The sequence below is a fragment of the Rhopalosiphum maidis genome, chromosome 3 (genome assembly GCF_003676215.2).
Source record: "Rhopalosiphum maidis isolate BTI-1 chromosome 3, ASM367621v3, whole genome shotgun sequence".
In the NCBI taxonomy this organism is placed as follows: domain Eukaryota; kingdom Metazoa; phylum Arthropoda; class Insecta; order Hemiptera; family Aphididae; genus Rhopalosiphum; species Rhopalosiphum maidis.
In genome coordinates, this window is record NC_040879.1 from 54,284,842 (window position 1) to 54,303,471 (window position 18,630).

At 26.9% G+C, this 18,630-nt stretch overlaps 1 protein-coding gene across 3 annotated transcripts in view; it reads left to right on the forward strand.

Annotated features, from left to right (window-relative positions):
- Positions 1–18,630, forward strand: part of LOC113557217 (serine/threonine-protein kinase BRSK2) — a 99,996-nt gene that overhangs the window by 19,995 nt on the left and 61,371 nt on the right. For all 3 annotated transcript variants that reach the window (XM_026962604.2, XM_026962605.2, XM_026962606.2), the window contains one exon: positions 8,280–8,374. In XM_026962604.2, the coding sequence (XP_026818405.1) occupies positions 8,280–8,374 (95 nt within the window). The remainder of the gene's footprint in view (positions 1–8,279; positions 8,375–18,630) is intronic.

Sequence of the window (18,630 nt, forward strand, 5' to 3'; positions counted from 1 at the left end):
ATGTTAATGGTAGGATTTATACTATAAAAAGGTTTTATATTTTGATGAAATAAATGTGGGCGAGGTCAGAGTTTTTTATTCACTGATTTCTGATGTATGCTTTCATTGTTGCATACAGTATTTAATAAATGTAATTAATACTATGGTGACCTACAACTTGAAGAACAATTTAATAATGTGTGAAGTCGCGGAGAGCTTTAAAAAGAATAAATCTATCAATACAAGTGCCCTTTAAAAATATTTGTCTAGTTAACATAATAATATTATGGGGAAAGGTTTTTGTTGCGTTTATTTGTTCTTTTCTTAAATCCTATAGTATTTTAGACACGCCTAAAAGCATTTCAACGTCATGGATTAAAAAAAAAAACAAATTCTGTTTTGCATATTTTAAAATTTAAAATCCCATCTTATTTTATTACATTATTTATTGTCTATTACATTTTCTCATTTCGGGCGTACGTTTAAAAGTTATTTAAAGTATTCTGAGTGGAGTGAGAAATGTTACATAGAGTCTTGTAGCAATCTGTTTTCAGCTTGTTAAGTTTTGACAGGTGATATTTTTCATTTGCAAACTTCAAAATAAAAGTAGTTGCATCGTTACATTGTACTAGTGTACACCCTATACTAGCATACACCCTATATTAAATATGTCCAATTTAATCTCGTCGAGAAACGATTACAGATTTCACCCTCTTCCCCACAAACACAAATATACACATACATAATCTACGTTTTTGTTTAAACTATTTATGCCCGTCTATCATTAGTTATAAATGATTTGCACCATGTACGGTAATCTATTTTAGGCTCTGGGTGGTATGATGAATGTATTATAATGTTTTACAATTATGTGTATTATTTATCATTTATTGTTTTTTTTTTTTTTTTTGTGTCTGTCATCGCTTTTTGAAGCAGTGGAAATAATTCAATATTTATTTTTGAAGTATAGCAAATTAATTATAGTTTTTGTACTTTGTACTCTTTGTAGGGTACAAGGGTAAACATTTCCCAGTACTTTTCAAAGTAGAAAATCGTCCTGTGTCGATCAGCACATCAGAACATAATATTATTATATAAAATCAATCACGTCAATGTTAAAAAAAAACGGTAGAGGGGTAAAAATGAGGATTTTTTAATCAAAACAAAAAAAAATTAAAAATACGTCTAACAGATTTTTCAATTTGTATTACAGCATATTACACTGTAAATAATTAATACCTTTATTATCAAGAGAATGCATTTAGTTGCGTATCAAAAATCATTTTAACCGTTCTAACCTTTTTAAATGTTTATTATTAAGCTTTTCTAGCGAGTTAGGTCCAGCATGTAATTATAATTCATAGCGACCTATAGTCAATCTTTGTAGTCATAATATTTTGTTTCCTATAGCTAAATCGCAACTGGTTACATTTTTTGTTGTACCTATAATAATATCATATAGTTTAGCGCATCATCTGAATCCGTATTCGTATGACAATTATTATAATTACCTAAAGCACGATATTCGGATGACGATATACGTTTTTCAATAACCTGACAACGAAAATTTGAAAATTCATCGATTGCTGTTACTGTGTACCCACTGCATGTCTAAATGCATGGGTTTTTTCCTAATTATGTGAGTACTTATATAGCTGTTTATTATATTAGTTACGAGATTTTAAGTTTGAGCATAGGAGTGGACAACCTATGCGATTTTAGTGCACTATTTTACTCACATACACTTTAAATATAAATATATATATTATAGATACCTGCTATAGGTATGTACTATAATATATATTTTGATTGAAATTATCGGAAAAATATTCTGTTTTGGGATAGTCAAAAAGTTTAAAATAATTATTATGGTAAAAAATATAGTTTTTTCAATAAAAAAAATATTGTGTTGTTATGACTTAGAATTATGCAGATAAATAGTATAAAAACACATGAGTTTATCAACCAATATTATATAGTCAGTGCTTTAAAAAAAAAAAAAAAAAAATGATGTATATAGTAAGTATAGTACTGTAGCTATTATATATGTGACAGTAGTAAGCTTTAGAACAATCACTAAGACACGATAAATAGTATATTAGTTATGTTATACAACTATAAGTTATTTCATACATTATTGTTTCGATTACTGAATACTCAAAATACACAAATAATGCAATACACTAATAAGTCATAGAAGCTCAATGTACAGTACAATTATTTGATAATTAAATTATTTAATTGCAAAGCCTTAAAATGGACATAATCGTATTGCACAGTATGAAATATATAATATGAAAAACCTTGTATTAAATTTTAAAGACTATATAATAAATAGAATATTTGATACATTTTTACTAAGTTTTGTCGATTTTTATTAATATTTAAACTCCAATTGCTTATATAAAAAGAATCGTAGTTTGTATTTTTAATATTTTTAAAAGCTATAATAACAACTTATGATAAACCTTATATTACATTTCTAATTATTCTATATGAATATCATTAAGAAACTACAAAATAATTTGGTTATGTTTACGATCTTGATGAAATACGTCAGGATAATTCTAACTTAAAATGCTTAAAAAATGTACGCACATTTTTTTTTAAAATTATAGTAATAAGATCTCATGAGGAATCTTACATTACATTTTTAAGGTTTTTAATCAAGTGAAAATTTTTTTTTAATCGAAAATAGTCAAAATATTTTAAAAATTATATCATAAAAATTCCCTTTTTCTCTTATATTTTTGTTTTAACTAACTGTTAAGAAAATTATTAGGAATTAGTTTCTTTTGACCCTTTTAACTATTAATTAGATTCACTTTCTTATCAGAAAAGATATTGAAGTTAAAATTGTAATTAAATTTTTGCTCTTAAAGGTGACACAAAAAAAAAAAAACTCACACTCCTCATTGTGAAATCAATACACTCACGGCTCCACTCAGAACCTAAAAATAAACATAACCAAATATTTTTTATATAAATGTTTATAAAATATAACTTTTATATCGTATAGCAAGTGGATAATATAATATTATATTCAGTCGAAACTGTTTATGAATGACATCCAATTGGGACCGGAGGAAATAGGTCGTGCAATATTAATTATTAACTAATGCCCATCATAAAATCTAGCTTATGTATACGCAAAAAAAGATTGATACGTATTTATTACGATTGTGTATAATGTATAGCACACACGCTTGAAAATAATTTATAGCCGAATTCAACTAAATTCATATCCACTTTTTTTTTTTATGATGTATCCACCCGTTGTATGTAAATTCATACGTTCTTATTTAAATTAATTTAACGATTTACAAATAATTTAACGTAACTAGTAAATTTTTATGGAGCCAGTGAACTTGACATTAATATTATTGATTATGTAACAATAAATATTATACGTATAATATAAGCAGGTGATTATTTGATGAGTAAGCAATATTTTTTCCTAAAAGTTATTGTTAGAAATATTATTTTACACAATGTGAAGTCAATATAAAACAATAATTTTTATAATATATCAATTATATATTTTATATCGTTGCAATTTATTGCAAAATGTTAAATTATAATTTTTTCACCACATATTTTTATTTTATTTTCGGAAGCAGAATATATTTCAAAGAATTCCATTGTAATATAAAATTTTGATTTCAAACTATTAATCAATTTATTAATTTTAAGTATTTATTGCTTAAATGAGCAAAGTGGAATGACAGATAATTACGTAAATATAAATACGTATCAATGATATCATATAAACTAGTTTGAAAAATTATCATCACGCATCGGTTAGGTGCAATATTTTTGGTAAAAATTAAATCTCAATATTAATAGTAAAATAAATTAATTTAATAGAAATATTATTAAATATATATTTTTAGTTCCGTTTTTTATGCTATATTTATCATTGGCGTTCAATTTAATACATCATACACAGTGTTGTATTAACGTAACCCGAAAATTTACTAAATAATATAATAGATGATTCATTGCAATTTTATAGATATGATAACAATAAATAACCTTTAACATATTCGTCTAATTAATAGATAAACTATGATTTAAAACTTACATTTGTAAAATAGTATTTTTACTATAAATATTTGGTATAATATAAGTAATTTTTTAACTTGTAAACCCGTGTGTTTTTTGAACATTTTATATTCTGTACTTACAGAGAATAAACATTATAATAAAAAAAAATTACACAATTAAACACATAAAACATCATGCAAATAAAATATAATAGGTAGGTAATTATAGCTTAAAAAAATGAATCCCTTTCGTGGAACAAAAAAGTGTATGTAAAAATTAAATTGTAAACATTTCCTCATCACAAAAATTATATCATATAAAAAATAGCTGATATAACTTAGGTAAGTTATCCATTTTATTTAAGCAACTAGATAAATTTACTATTTTGCTATATACTTAAAATAAATACAATTTTCTAAATATCGTACAACGTTCCTGATATTATGCATTATAACGAATTACTCAATTGCCGCGTTTATATGCAGCAGTATATGCGCATTAAGTTCTGCATATATACACGCGGTAAATGTCGATTTACACTCGACACCTACTACTGTATAAAATAGCAGTTCCCTACTTTCTTTATTTTTTTTTTTTTTTTGTGTTTGAATTTTTGACTACTAAATTAAATATGTATATCATATAGAACAGTTGAGAATCTAAAAAACACGGTTAAAGAATGGTAAAAATGTTTTTTATTTTTAAAAATATCGTTTTGTAACGACGAAACGCTAGTCTCGCCTTCAATGCTTTCGCCTTGTGAAATAACAATAACTCGCGGTTTTAAGTGTCAGTTGCTTGTTTATTTGATTATTTCTACACCGGATAAATAGGTATATTTACAAATGTATGATGCGACGCGAACACGCTAGCACGATGGCCAGGCTATCCGAAGCGAAGCACCACGTACACGCCGCCGTACTTACAACGAGTCAGGATTGTCCTGAGTTACAACGACAAGTGTGTGTGTACAGTGTACAATGCATATGGGACGGGGCAGACCACGGATAGTGTGTTATTATACTATTTGAGTTACTTCTGTCCGTGAGCGGCGGTACTGACAACAGTGGCCGTGCGGGGGATATATCAGTGTAAGTGACGCGTCGACGTGCGTGTGTTGTCGTCCGCCGAGCTGCGGCTGGTTGCGTCCCGTTGCAGGTATCGTGGACCGCGGTCTTCGCGTGGTTCTCGCTGCCCGCGACTTGGCGACGTCGATCGGCCCGATCGGATCCGATGATCTGACGAGTTGCACACGGGATCGTACCGGTAGGCCGCAGGTGGCTGGTCGGCTTTGGAAGTTCCTTTTTCCGGTCTTCGTTGTGTTTTGATCGAAGACCGGCGAACAACTGAAGAAGCGAAGACGATCCTCCGCCGAATATCACCGGTATGAGTGCTACCTATAATCTATAAATATTTTCCGTACTGAATAATAAACATGTCGTTCTTCGGTTATCCGTTTGTGCCTGCGATCGGAACGGATTTGGCGGTATCTCAGTCATTATTTGACTTGTCTCGGACAGGGTGGTATCTGTCTTATTTAGATTTATCCTTAAGTTGTTGTGGTGGTGGTATTGCCATCCTTGTCTGACGTATGGTTTTGTTTTATATCGTTTAGAAGTCGGTATACCCGGGTGTGCTTAGTTCGCTGCGTCGTGATGGGCTGTTCGTCATTGTGTGGTTCTTAGAAGGGCCGTTGTCATATAGTAGGATCCTTGTAAGGGTACAAGGCGATTATTTTAAAGTTAAACACTCATTATTTATCCAAAAGCTTAAACGTTTCTGAAAATATTCCGTTTGACATAATTATTTAAATCTTTGTTGTGGATGGGCATGACCCGTTACAACGACTTAAATAATAATGTCAAACAGATTATTTTAAGATACGTTTATACTTTTGGATAAATAATTAATGTTTAACTTTTAAAAAATCATATTGTATCCTTGTATAAAAGGCATTTACTGTATGATAATATAAAATCAAAAAACTGCATACGAAGTAAATAAAATAATTCGTACACAAAATGTGTTATTAGTTACCTAGTTCTGAATGTTTATCAAAATGTAAAATGCATAGCAACGTTTAAAATTCAATTTGGATATTACAATATAAAATTAATATATTGTATATTATATTCAAGTAATTTTATCACATTGCCTAAAAGTCATTTATCAGAGATATTATATTTATTTTTTTTTTGATTACGTCAATAATTATGAAAAGAAATAAATTACAACGTTATTGAAAATTGAATTACATTCAAAATGGTTTCTATACATTCAAACGTATAACAAGAATACAAAAACACTATTAAATTATTATATAATACATTGTTACTGAGGAAAGTGAAGTGATATATAAGTTTTGAATTTCCTGGCAAAATGTGATTCGTTTCTATTTAGTCATTGAGAATTGTTTGTGAACTGAAATTTTATTTTCGAAATGAATCTTATTAAAAAGTAAAAGTCAAAGAAAAAATACATTTATGTAACACCATTAATACATTTTAAACGAAAAAGAATCATATCGAGTTTCTGTTACGGTAAAAATAAAAGTATATTAAGTGTATTTATTAATTTTATTTTAATACAATTATTAATGTTTTATCGGGTTGTTGTACTAAATATTTATCATTATATTATGGTGTAAGAATTAAAAGCATACCTACTAAAATCAATAGAAATATTATTAAAATATCTCTTACGTTTAATTATTCGTCACCACTCGTCTGAATCTATTATCATTACATAATTTACCTAACCAAAGGTGAGCATGTTAATAAAAATAATTAACTCAAGTGAATACAAGATCGATAGGTTAGAAGTTAATATCTAACAAATAATACATTTAACTCACCAAGTTTAGAATTAACATAGAAACAACTATTACTTTAACTCAGTTTAAAAAAAGTTAATCTACTTTTTTAATTAATAAATGGAGAGTAACGCTTAGACTTTAATTTTATTTCCAATAGATAAAATCACCAATTAATTCAAATTATTTTATTCGTTAGTTGTTTAAAATTGTCAATGGTTTAGCAATGATATTGAACAATTAAATACATACATGATTTAAGCTCTTATATATATTGTATTATGTATATTTTTGTTTTATAAATTATAGTGCAAGTTTAATATAAAATAAATGAACAATCATTTTATTTTTAAAAGATAATTATTTTAAAGTGTTGGTTTTTTTATTTTTAAATTAAATGTCTTTAACAAATGGTACATGAATATAATCGTTAATATCGTGGACATAATTTTAAATAATATATTGTCACCATAACTCATATAAGTTCATAAGCAGAAAGACAATATTCGAGAATAATTTAATTAAAACTATCATAAATATACTATTTTACGTATTAGATTTTTGCAATTCTTATTAATTTCTATGAATACAGTATTTATATTATAGTTTCTGAATAAAAAATGTCTAAGTTAACAAATTACAACATTTTGAGATTATTTAAGTCATATTTTTTTAATAACAATAATAACATAAAATATGAAGATAGTATTAATTTCTAGATTTATTTAAGTCGAATAAAAATCATGACCCTTTAAAGTTTGATGGCATATATTTCAACCACCATCTGTGCCAAGGTTTTAATTATTACAAGGTTGTATAACCAAAAATGTTAGAAATAAGTAGAACAATAGTAATCGATTACCAAACTGTCGAAGTATTTAGACAAATAATAGATCTTTCCGTCGTTTGTCATATTTTTACAAGCGGTTTCTATAAATACCGCAGTTGAAATAAATTCATAAATTGTATTCTGACCGCATACCGTACAAACATTATAATATTGTAGCTTATATATACCTGCCGGCTGCCACTAACACTTAATAGGATAAAGAACATATTGTTTAAACCTTGTGTTTATTGTTTATCTATATTCTATACCTACATAATATTATATTATTTTATCAAGAAACAGAGCAGAACATATACTATTATCTATTACCATGAAATATGAATATAATATAGTATTGGATAATTTTTATTTAAAACCGTATACAGTAGTATATTAATTTAAGTAAATTAGAAAAAATTGTTAACGATTGCCATCTAATAATATTAATTGATAATGACGTTTATTAAAACGTTTATTCACGTTATTTAACTGCATTAATAATATTATATTTCCTTGATAGATTTTAATAATATTATATTATTATTGTGTTGATTGCTGTATAAAAAATAATACTACAATGTCGGTAATATCGAAATGTATTTTTTTTTTCAGGATTAGTGAAGCTCGGCATTCATTGCGTTACTGGGAAAAATGTAGCAATAAAAATAATTAACCGCGAGAAGCTGAGCGAGTCGGTGTTATTAAAGGTAATTATTTTTTTAATCGTATGAAACATTTCTATATAATATAACATATTTAGGTAAACATAACTAACTATATAACGCAGCATGTAAGTGTCATCGTTCAATTCGTTCATACGACGGCCATATAGGCGTGTGTGCATAGAAAGTACTTTTTCAGTTATTGTCGTTTTTATGACAGTACCTAGTACTTTTAGACTTTTCAAATAGTTTAAATGTGATACGAATATGTACTATCGTATAATAATATTATGCATACGTTAAAATATTATTTTTACTCCGACGAAAAATGTATTTGTTTATGTTTTTTTTTTTTTTCAATAACTCATGGATTATACTCCCGACGATGGCGTTTTGATATTTTTTCAATTACAAAATACAAAACAAAACCAACTGATAAACGCTAAACTGGTAATCAAATTAGCATCGTTGCGAATGTTCGGGGCGGATTTAATGTCAGGCGGTTTATTGACCTATTGGTATATTTTTGAAGTCTGATGCAGTTGGTTATAATGGCGATACAACATATTGATTAAATACGCATAAATTATAATGTTTCTCGATATTGCGCTGCACGTGTCTATTATTTACGTTAGTAACATTAAAAATGTTTGTTTTTATTTTTATGCAATACAAAATGTCTAACATGTGCCCATATTATAATCTCAGGCCTGGATTAAGGCATAAAAGCAGTGTGAGTTATAACCCACAGAATCGCGTTAACCGCGGATTTAATGCATCATACACGAATTTTTTTTTAATAATAATAATAATAATATTTTGTTTGATACAAAATACAAATTTAGTTTAAATTTTTTTACAATGTGTGGATATCGTATAGGACCTATCGTTTAGTCGACATTTTTTTACATGCATTTTATTGTTTATATTTAAAGTTAAATAAGCCCCAAGTACTTTTAATATTTCTATTTTACATTTATTTATATAGTATAAATTCTAATATGTAAAAAATTATATTATTTAAGTTAAAAAATAATAAGTTTTCGTAAATTGATTGATAAATATTAAAATTTGTACAATTAAAACTTGAAAACACAAACTCAGTGGTGGTGTTTAGAATTTTTTCTGGAGAGTTGTTTGATATTATATTATGACAAAAAATTGTTAAATCCATTAACAATTTATTACTTAACATTTAATTCTTTCACAAACGAAAAAAAATATAATATTTATTCTAAATTTATAGCTGCTATATATGCCTATATATCACTTTATAAATGTTTAAAGTTGAAATTAAATTAATTTTTATTTTATTCTTTATCAAAAAAGAAAATTTAAATCTGTACAATAGAGAACAATAAGTAAATATGATAAATGATGAATATAATAAATTTGCATGAGTGATAGATATGGTTGAGGAAAGACTTCCATTAGTTTAAATTGTTATTTAATAAGCAGTTTTTTTCAAAATTATAATAGGTCGCGGACCAGTTCCATTTTAGGCGTCGTATAGGAATTTCAGGTAGGGACCAGGGGGTATGTGCGTAGGAATCAAGTTTAGAATGGAATTTTTTATAGTATGTAGTTGTTAGTTCTTTTATGGTTGTGCTTTTAAAGTATTTCTGAAAAATAGCATTACTGATGTACTACGGTGCACCTATGATTAATCAAAAAATAATATTTTGATGAACATCATTCAAGTTAGTTTCATGGACGGATGTCAGAAGGCTTGGCTGGTCCCCGAATTTGGATTTCATAAGACTAGATAGGTTTTATTATTGGTTTTTAAATTAATAGTTTTGTTTTTAGGTAGTTTGGATTTTATAGCATCAGATACTCAGATGAAGTTTGCTATACTTGTTTTTTTTAATTAGGGACATCATTATATGTGAGGCGTTTTGATTTAACAAATTTGTTTTAATTTATTTTCGTTTTTCATAAAATGTTGGAAGTTACAAGGCTGAAAAATCTACTTGTTTTTATTTTATTAATTCGTTCAAAATTTTGTCAGTTATTAATTTCGAACCTTCGTGAATATGTATTTATAGATAAACCAGTAACACGTAAGTGTAAGTCATGATATGAAAGGAAATCATATTATATTTATTGATACACATTTAATATTTAAGATTCAAATGTCAAAGTAGAATATGTTAGAATTTTAAAACAATTTATAATAAAAATTACATTCACGATACAAAATCATTTATTTGGATTACAATGATTACATTTTAATTTAACTACATAATTTAATATATTACATGTGAAATAATACGAACAAACATTTCGTCAATTGAAAACCAAAATAACTTAAGATATTTGTCATACATTTAACTAACAAGAATATCAAATATTTTTCAAAATGTGATTCAGAATGTTTGAATATTAGGTAATCTCAGATTATGACTCGTAACTGAAAACTAAATCGTTTCAATCGTACAATTCATGTACACGTTCAACAGACGTGACATCTGAATATTGAATAGAGTATTAGCGCACCTATTGATTGTCAGTTTATCGCTGCTAATATACGTTCTTCGAAGTTTGAACGCTAATATTATTATTATTATCACCAAATACCAATAATAGTTATCGTAAACGTCGTCATTTTAGGGAAAATATAAATACCTAAATAGTCTTGACACCTATTCAAATATACGGTCATACGGTTGAAATCACCAGATTTATGTATAAATGTATAAACGTATATATTCGCGTAATATAAAAATCGTAACAGCTAATTAAAACCCGAGCGTCCCAGAAGGCGAATAATATTATATCACAGCCTGAACTAGTGGCCCAGGGGGACCAGACACCCACTGGATTTTTCTCCCGGTAAAACCGCAAGTCGCGACTGCAAAAATTAAATATTAAGACATTTAAAACACAACATTTTCACAAAGAGCTAATAAAACAGAGGCATCAAATGTTCACAGCATAATATATATGTATGCGCTACATACTATTTACGTAATTATTTCAAGTTTTTAGTTATTTACTTATTTTCATAGTGGTGATTTGGAAATGTTCATCGATAACCACAATTAATAAAATATTGTACTATGGTGTCATTCCTCGGGTTTGTGATCGTGAAGGAGACAATAAGATAAGAGTTCAATGATAAATCTCATACTAAATTCGATAGTAAATTTAATAATGTTTTCATATTGCTTATCGTTTTATTGGTACTTAATATTATTTGGTAAGTTTTCGTTAAAAAAACGGTTTATAAAAAAATTCTTGAAGTTATTGTAGTTACACAATAAATTTACCGAGTTGTTCGCTGTTATTTTTTTCATTTGTTTCAATTGTTTGCGATTTTCTAAGTTTAATAATACGGAAAATTTTCAATTTTGACAATACTTATCATCACTCCCGTTCATTTTTTAATTAAAAAAGGTTAATGAAATTTAATGAAACTTCATATGTATTTAGCCTTTCTTATACCAAGTCTTGAAAAGTTTGTTTTTTTTTTTCAAAAAATAACAATTTTCTTAAATGTAATTGCTTGCTCACCGAAAATTTATAACGACCAGTAACTTTCTAAAACTTTTGTTTTCTTAGTACGTAAGTATTATCAATAATTATGCGTTAATATTCTACGAAACAATTTCCAGTATTTGTTTTTAGATTATGAAATATGAGCAAAACAAGTTTAATAATGATTTGGGATTAAAAATTTTCTTTGTTTGTCTTTCGTTATATATTATTATTATTTATAGTAAACAATTTGATTCGATCGTCTGAACTAGTAGAGGTCTTTGTTAAAAAAAAGTCATCTGTGTAGTAAGTATTTTCTACTTTGGGATGTCAAAAATAGAAAATTATCAAAATTAAAAATACTTTTAAAACTAACAAAAATCATTAAGAAAACTGGAATATTTATAAAACATTGGTTATCGATAAGTTTGTTTTCATTTTTATATTTTAATTAAAACAAATGTAAGTCGTAAAAACTTAAAATATTCCACTATTATTAATATCATAATTTTATATAAACTATTTATTTGAACTATTTTTCAGCTATTTATATATATGCTAAATGCTATAATTTTATTTTATTTTGTCTGTTTAAGTTAGGCAATATTTTAAAATACTAAAATATTTCTAAACAATTTTTTAAGTAAAAGTTATTTAAAGTTCAAATCTTACGAATTGAATATTCACATACACTAAAAAAAAATTAATTTCTTGTCTTGTTGAAATAAGAAAGGTGTGTACAAAGATAAATATCATATTTCATTTCCATTTAATGAAATACATAAAACATTATATTATTTATTAGTTTCTGATTATTTTTGTTGACTAGAGACAATAAGATATTTCTTAAAAGCAGTTTCCGAGCCAATGTTATATATAACATGAGCTAGCTGTTTAATTTCTGAGGAGAATAAAAACAAAGAATGTTCGCTGCAGTATATCATCTCAAACTCACTTATTAACAAAATATATTTATAGAAACGCAGAAAAGTGATTCATTATAGTAAAACGTTGCTAATTATTTAATGTCAAAAGGAAATAAAAAATAAATTTTGCTAAACAATGAAAACTATGAAAAAAACATTGATGTACTTCAGTAAAAAAGAAAAATTTAAACTGAAATTTAAAATTTTTTAATTGAGTAAATTCTTAAAAGTCGGATACTTAGATACATATTTTCCACAGCTAATTATAACCATTTTAAACGTTGTGAAAAACTTAAAATTGTGTTTTTGTTATAGCAAATATTAATAAAAATATTTTTAGCAAATAGTATAACAAATTCACAAATGCGAAACCGGGGCATAACATAATATTAAAAGATAGGTACTATATACAACGCAGTGTATAATATTGTTATTATATTTCACATATTATATTATTTTTATTAAATAAAACAATAAATTGATTAAAAATTGGATAAATGGTTTATAAATATTACATCAACATAGTGAGAATATTATAAAAAAATAATTAAGTATTCATAGATTCTAAGCAGTGTGTAATTTGTTTTGAACTTAGCCCTTCAAGTTTGTAAGTATTACATATTATATTGGTGTATATTGGTGTAATAATATTATGTAATAAATAGTGCACGTAGTTGCAAAATTTAATCACGACCGGTGCCGGTATACTTTATATTTTAATTATACAACTTTTACACCAAACAGTAAATTAAAAATTATAAATCGTTTACGTGTATTAGCCCTTCGCATCTCTATGATATTTTTCGTGGTTTAAATTTCATTATAAATTTAATTTTGTAAACAAAACATTTCATATTCACCGGGACGCTTATAAGTAGGTTATTATAGGCGCTTGGGTTAGCTTATGGAAATAATATTATAATCATGGACAGAATCTACAAGAGAGGGGTGAGATGATAGGTGGTCAGCTGATCCATAATTTTCCTCAATGTTCTTTGTAGCTTTATTCTGAATATTTTTATTTGAAAAAAGGTAGTAAGTGGCCAAGTGGGTACCTGCTGTTCTGCTCTATATTAGGTGTCGATGGATTATTGTAATGGATGTGTTCCATTTGAATTCAATGATGCATCATTACAAAACAAAAAAATGATTCTGAGCAAAGACGATCTGTCAGTTTATATCACTACGTACATTTCATGAAATATTGTATGATACAGCTATTCAAATAATTTATTTTATTATTAGTAGTAGGTACGGTATAAATTGATTTAGTTTTTGTCGAAAACATTGCATCTATTATTCATAAATAATGGCTATGATAATAATACAATTAATTTAAACCATATATTATATTATTGCTAATTTATAATAATTATTAACTTTTTAGTCAATATCACCTTACCGTAAAACTGTTTAAATAGGTTCTCATAGTATAAATAGGTAATATCTTAAAATATATATAATATATATTTTGAAAATTTCGTTGCTTAAAGTAGAATTCATATATGTTATTGGGTCCAGATTTGATCATTACAAAATTAATACAATTATTAATAACGCATTTATTACTCAAGTAATGAGGAATATTGTATTGCATTATTTTATATACATTAGTTATAAAAATTTAAGATATTATAATTTTTTTAAAAATATTATGGGTAATAATTACCAATTTGCAAATTTTCATGATTATAAAAAACTAAATTTTTATTTTTATTATATAATTTTATTTTTATACTGATATAAGAACAACTTTTGTGATATCTTGTATTAAATTTTTAAGAATTTTGACAGCAAATAAATTTTTATCAATATTAATAGAAAAAAGTAACAAAAACAAAAAATTCAAAAATTTCTCATACCTATAAATAGCTCAAAAGAAATCGAAATATTTTGAAAATTGTATAATGTATGGAAAATGATAATATAAAAACTTGGTGAAAATTTCATGTATTTACGATCATTTGTTTTTAAATTACAACAAAATAACAACAGTTGTTTGGAGAGAAATAGTTATATTTACGGGCAGTGTTGAGTCCAGATAGGAAAAATAATATCTGAATGAGATAAAAATAATTTTGTAAACAATATTATTTAGATTCAGATTCCGATGATAATTATTACTTTTATCTAGGTAAAGGTAAAGATAAAAATGTTTTTACCTAGATACTATAATAGAGATTTTCATTTTTTGTTTCAAATGCATAAAAACAAAACAAATATAGGTATTTCTTAATTATTTTATTATTTTATGACCATTCACTTCAATAAACAATTTTCGTATGCAATGCCTTATTTCATTGTTAAACAATGATTTATTTCTGTGCACCTACTTTTTTACTTCAATTCAAACCGAACACGGAGGTGCTATAAGTCTTATTAATTTTTTTAATTATTACTAATTGGCAATTCATATTATATTTTTTATGAAATTTGAAATTTGAACTCTGAACCCATAATAATTATTTTTATTCTAATTTAATAAATAATAATTGCATACAAGTACCATTAGGATATGTAACTTAAAAATAGACTTATGTGTAAGAAATAAGTAAAAACAATTGGTAATGTAAATAATGTGCACTACTCAGGCGCGAATCCAAGGGGGGCAAGGGGCGATAGCCCCTCTCCCCCGTAGACTGCCGCATAGGTAAATTCTAGGATGTCTGTTTTTAGCAGCCGATAAAATACGATACGATTGTTCCCTCCCCCGTCCACCGTAAATATATTCTTGATCCGCGCCTGTCGCCACTGGACGTGGTTTTTACACTTTTACGTAATAAATATAATAATATTATTTCGGTATTTATAAATAAAAAGAACGACATTATTTCCTTGAAAGCATTCCTAGTAGTCAACATTACACGAGAAAAGTACACCAATGTTATACTATACTAACTGCTATGAAAAAAAATGAAAGTATTCACGTTTATTTTCAGGAACGGCGTAATAATATTTTATTTGATCAATGATATGTTAAACAAAATTAGAAACTAAAGGTACCAAACTACCAACAAATCAATCAAACATTCAAAATTAAAAATAATTGATGTATTTAGATAGGAATACAGTTTATCTTAGATGACAACCAGATACCTCCTAATATCTTATTTATCTAGATGATGAAATAAAGATGCTGCAGTAGTTTTATCTAAATAAATGTATCTACTGCTCAACAACAGTGTTGTCGGGTGAATGTGCAATGTCGAGTTGTGGTGATATCAAAATATGAAACATATTAATTAAACGGCAAGTGAAGCGATAGAAACACACATATTATTATTATAGTTGGTTGACGGTACACGGACGGCATATTTCTTTCCGTTAACTAGGCCCGCCGCACTAAAATGTTAGGTACGCAACCGATATAAATCATCTACCCACTCGACATACATTTTCGCTCAATTCATAATAGGTAGCTATTTAATATCCCACGCACAGTCCATTGAGAATTGAATAATATAACCTTTCCTGGGTCTTTTTCCCTGTGGAATATCAACTGGCCATTATAAAGTTGTAAATATACATACACACGTTATACCTATACATTATACGCCTATTACCTGTGTATACGATTGTCTAAAGCACGAATATTATGATAATTAAAATGACTGCACCGTCGTGCATAATGATATTATGTTGTAGGTATGTTCTATAACATAGTTTTACTCGTTGCATTGTTCGATTTGTTCATAAGCCACAAACAATCAATTTTAAATTGCATATTATCAAACAGTTCGCGACACAATTTCATTTCCATCGACCATCATCGTATGTATAATAAAGTAATATAAATGAACAAACAGATGAAATATAATTATATGTATAATATTATCTCTATATGACCATTGAGTATTTCTGTGCAATATATATATATATATATATATAAATGCAAGACTTCTTCCTCCCTATATAAACTCTCCCTCTCTCTCTCTCTCTCTCTCTATATATATATGGTATAGATCGAGTACATTGATTTGTGTTTATATTATACATGCTATATAAACTGCTTATGCTGATTGAAAAGTCGGTCGATCTCTTTAATATATAAATTAGACACCTGTATTATTTTCAAATACGGTTCACACCGAGTTTTTGTGAACATTGAAATAAAGTAAAGTGGAGTATATTGATTTGCCGTTTGAATTCGAGAAAAATGTTCGGACGATATATAAACGCGGCGAACGATCGATATTTTTTTTTCGTTTTGTGTGTGTACTCGTATTAGTCGTATTTTTATATTTATTATAGAGATCGGCAATCGATTTAAAATAATACGTTCGGAAAACTAATCTGAGTGAAAATTGATTAAAACCAATAAAACCGCACTTATTGCTAACAATTCTCTCTGGCCCCCAGCGACCAGCAGCGACGATTGAGAGGAATGAAAAAAATCCCTTGTCGATATAATACCTATACCTCTACCAACTGGATGAAATAATTTATATTAACAGACGTGACTAATTGAGACTTTAGAAACAAACTGAAAAAAGGCGAGATAAAGAAACGTCACTGTAAAAGACGAATACACTTTTCAATTCTCTCGGAATTTCAAATACTTAAGCCCGGAACGTTAACCATTTGTTGATTCTACAAACAATGTGGTAAAAATCGGTTACAGATTCTATTAAAAGTATGCACATCGTTCGCTTTTCTAACTAAAGTCTATCTCTCGTAAATAATTATCAAATAGAACATCTTATTTCCATCAGTTAGTCATTGATAGTTGTTCATTCCGCAAGACCTACGTTCTCGTTTCGACTGATGGTAAACAATACACGTACAATTATCAATTTACCGGAAATAAACTATTCTGTATAGTATATGAGTATATATATATATACATCGAGTTAACGAAAGTGGGGGCATTAGAAACGAATGTTTAAAAATCAGGACTTCGACATTATAATATTGTAATATTAAAAATCACAAACCGTAGGTACACGATGGAATGTATCAATTTTTTTGATATATATTTTTCGTGTAAATCGTAAAAACTTTACTCAGCGTTGTTGTTACAATTTTATTATTATTATAAGTAACAAACATATAAATTAAAATAATTAATAAGAGAATTAATAATTTTGATATAGATTGAACATTTTTACACAAACAAAAAAATTTTAAATTTAATACAAGGTGTTCCACATATTATTATGTTTGTTATACTAGAATTAAAATAAAAGTTTACCGTCAATCCATATTACTTTTGATGATGATTGAAGTTAATATTATAACAAATTTCATCAAAATTGAAAATTATTTTGTTGTTAAAAATTCGTTAAATTTTAAATATTCATAAATAAATAGTTTTTTCTTTTCTGTATGGGGAAAGGGGTTGTAGTCTTGTATTTCAAATAAAGGTTAGCTCACCCATAAATTTTATTTTAGCTCGCAAAATGTAAAAATCGAATATTTTTTTTTAGGGTTGTAATCGAGAAATTACTGATAATAAAATAATTAGTAGAAATGAAAATAAGTTTTGTATCGTGATAAATTGATAATCTAGTCGAATATTCGGTATTCTATATAAATGTAATATTTAATAACATCATCTATGTTATTATATATTACTATATTGGATACATAGATTCAAAGTGTATGGTAGAGGTTTTTATATTAAAATAATTAATAATAATCGATCGATTTTGAAGATTCGAGGGAGGTTTAGACACATATAGTATAATATAAAGATTGAACCAGTTATTTTAGGGTGGCGACTTACACTCCATTTATAATATTAAATCATAACCGCGTATTCGTTTATTCCTTGTAAAATTGTGTGCATCAAACTCGTTTTTATTTACTTGCTACTATCCGCTGTAGGTGGATTGCCAATTTCGGTTACAATTTATCTTTTGGTGGCAACGTCGGATAATGCAGCTATAGTATATT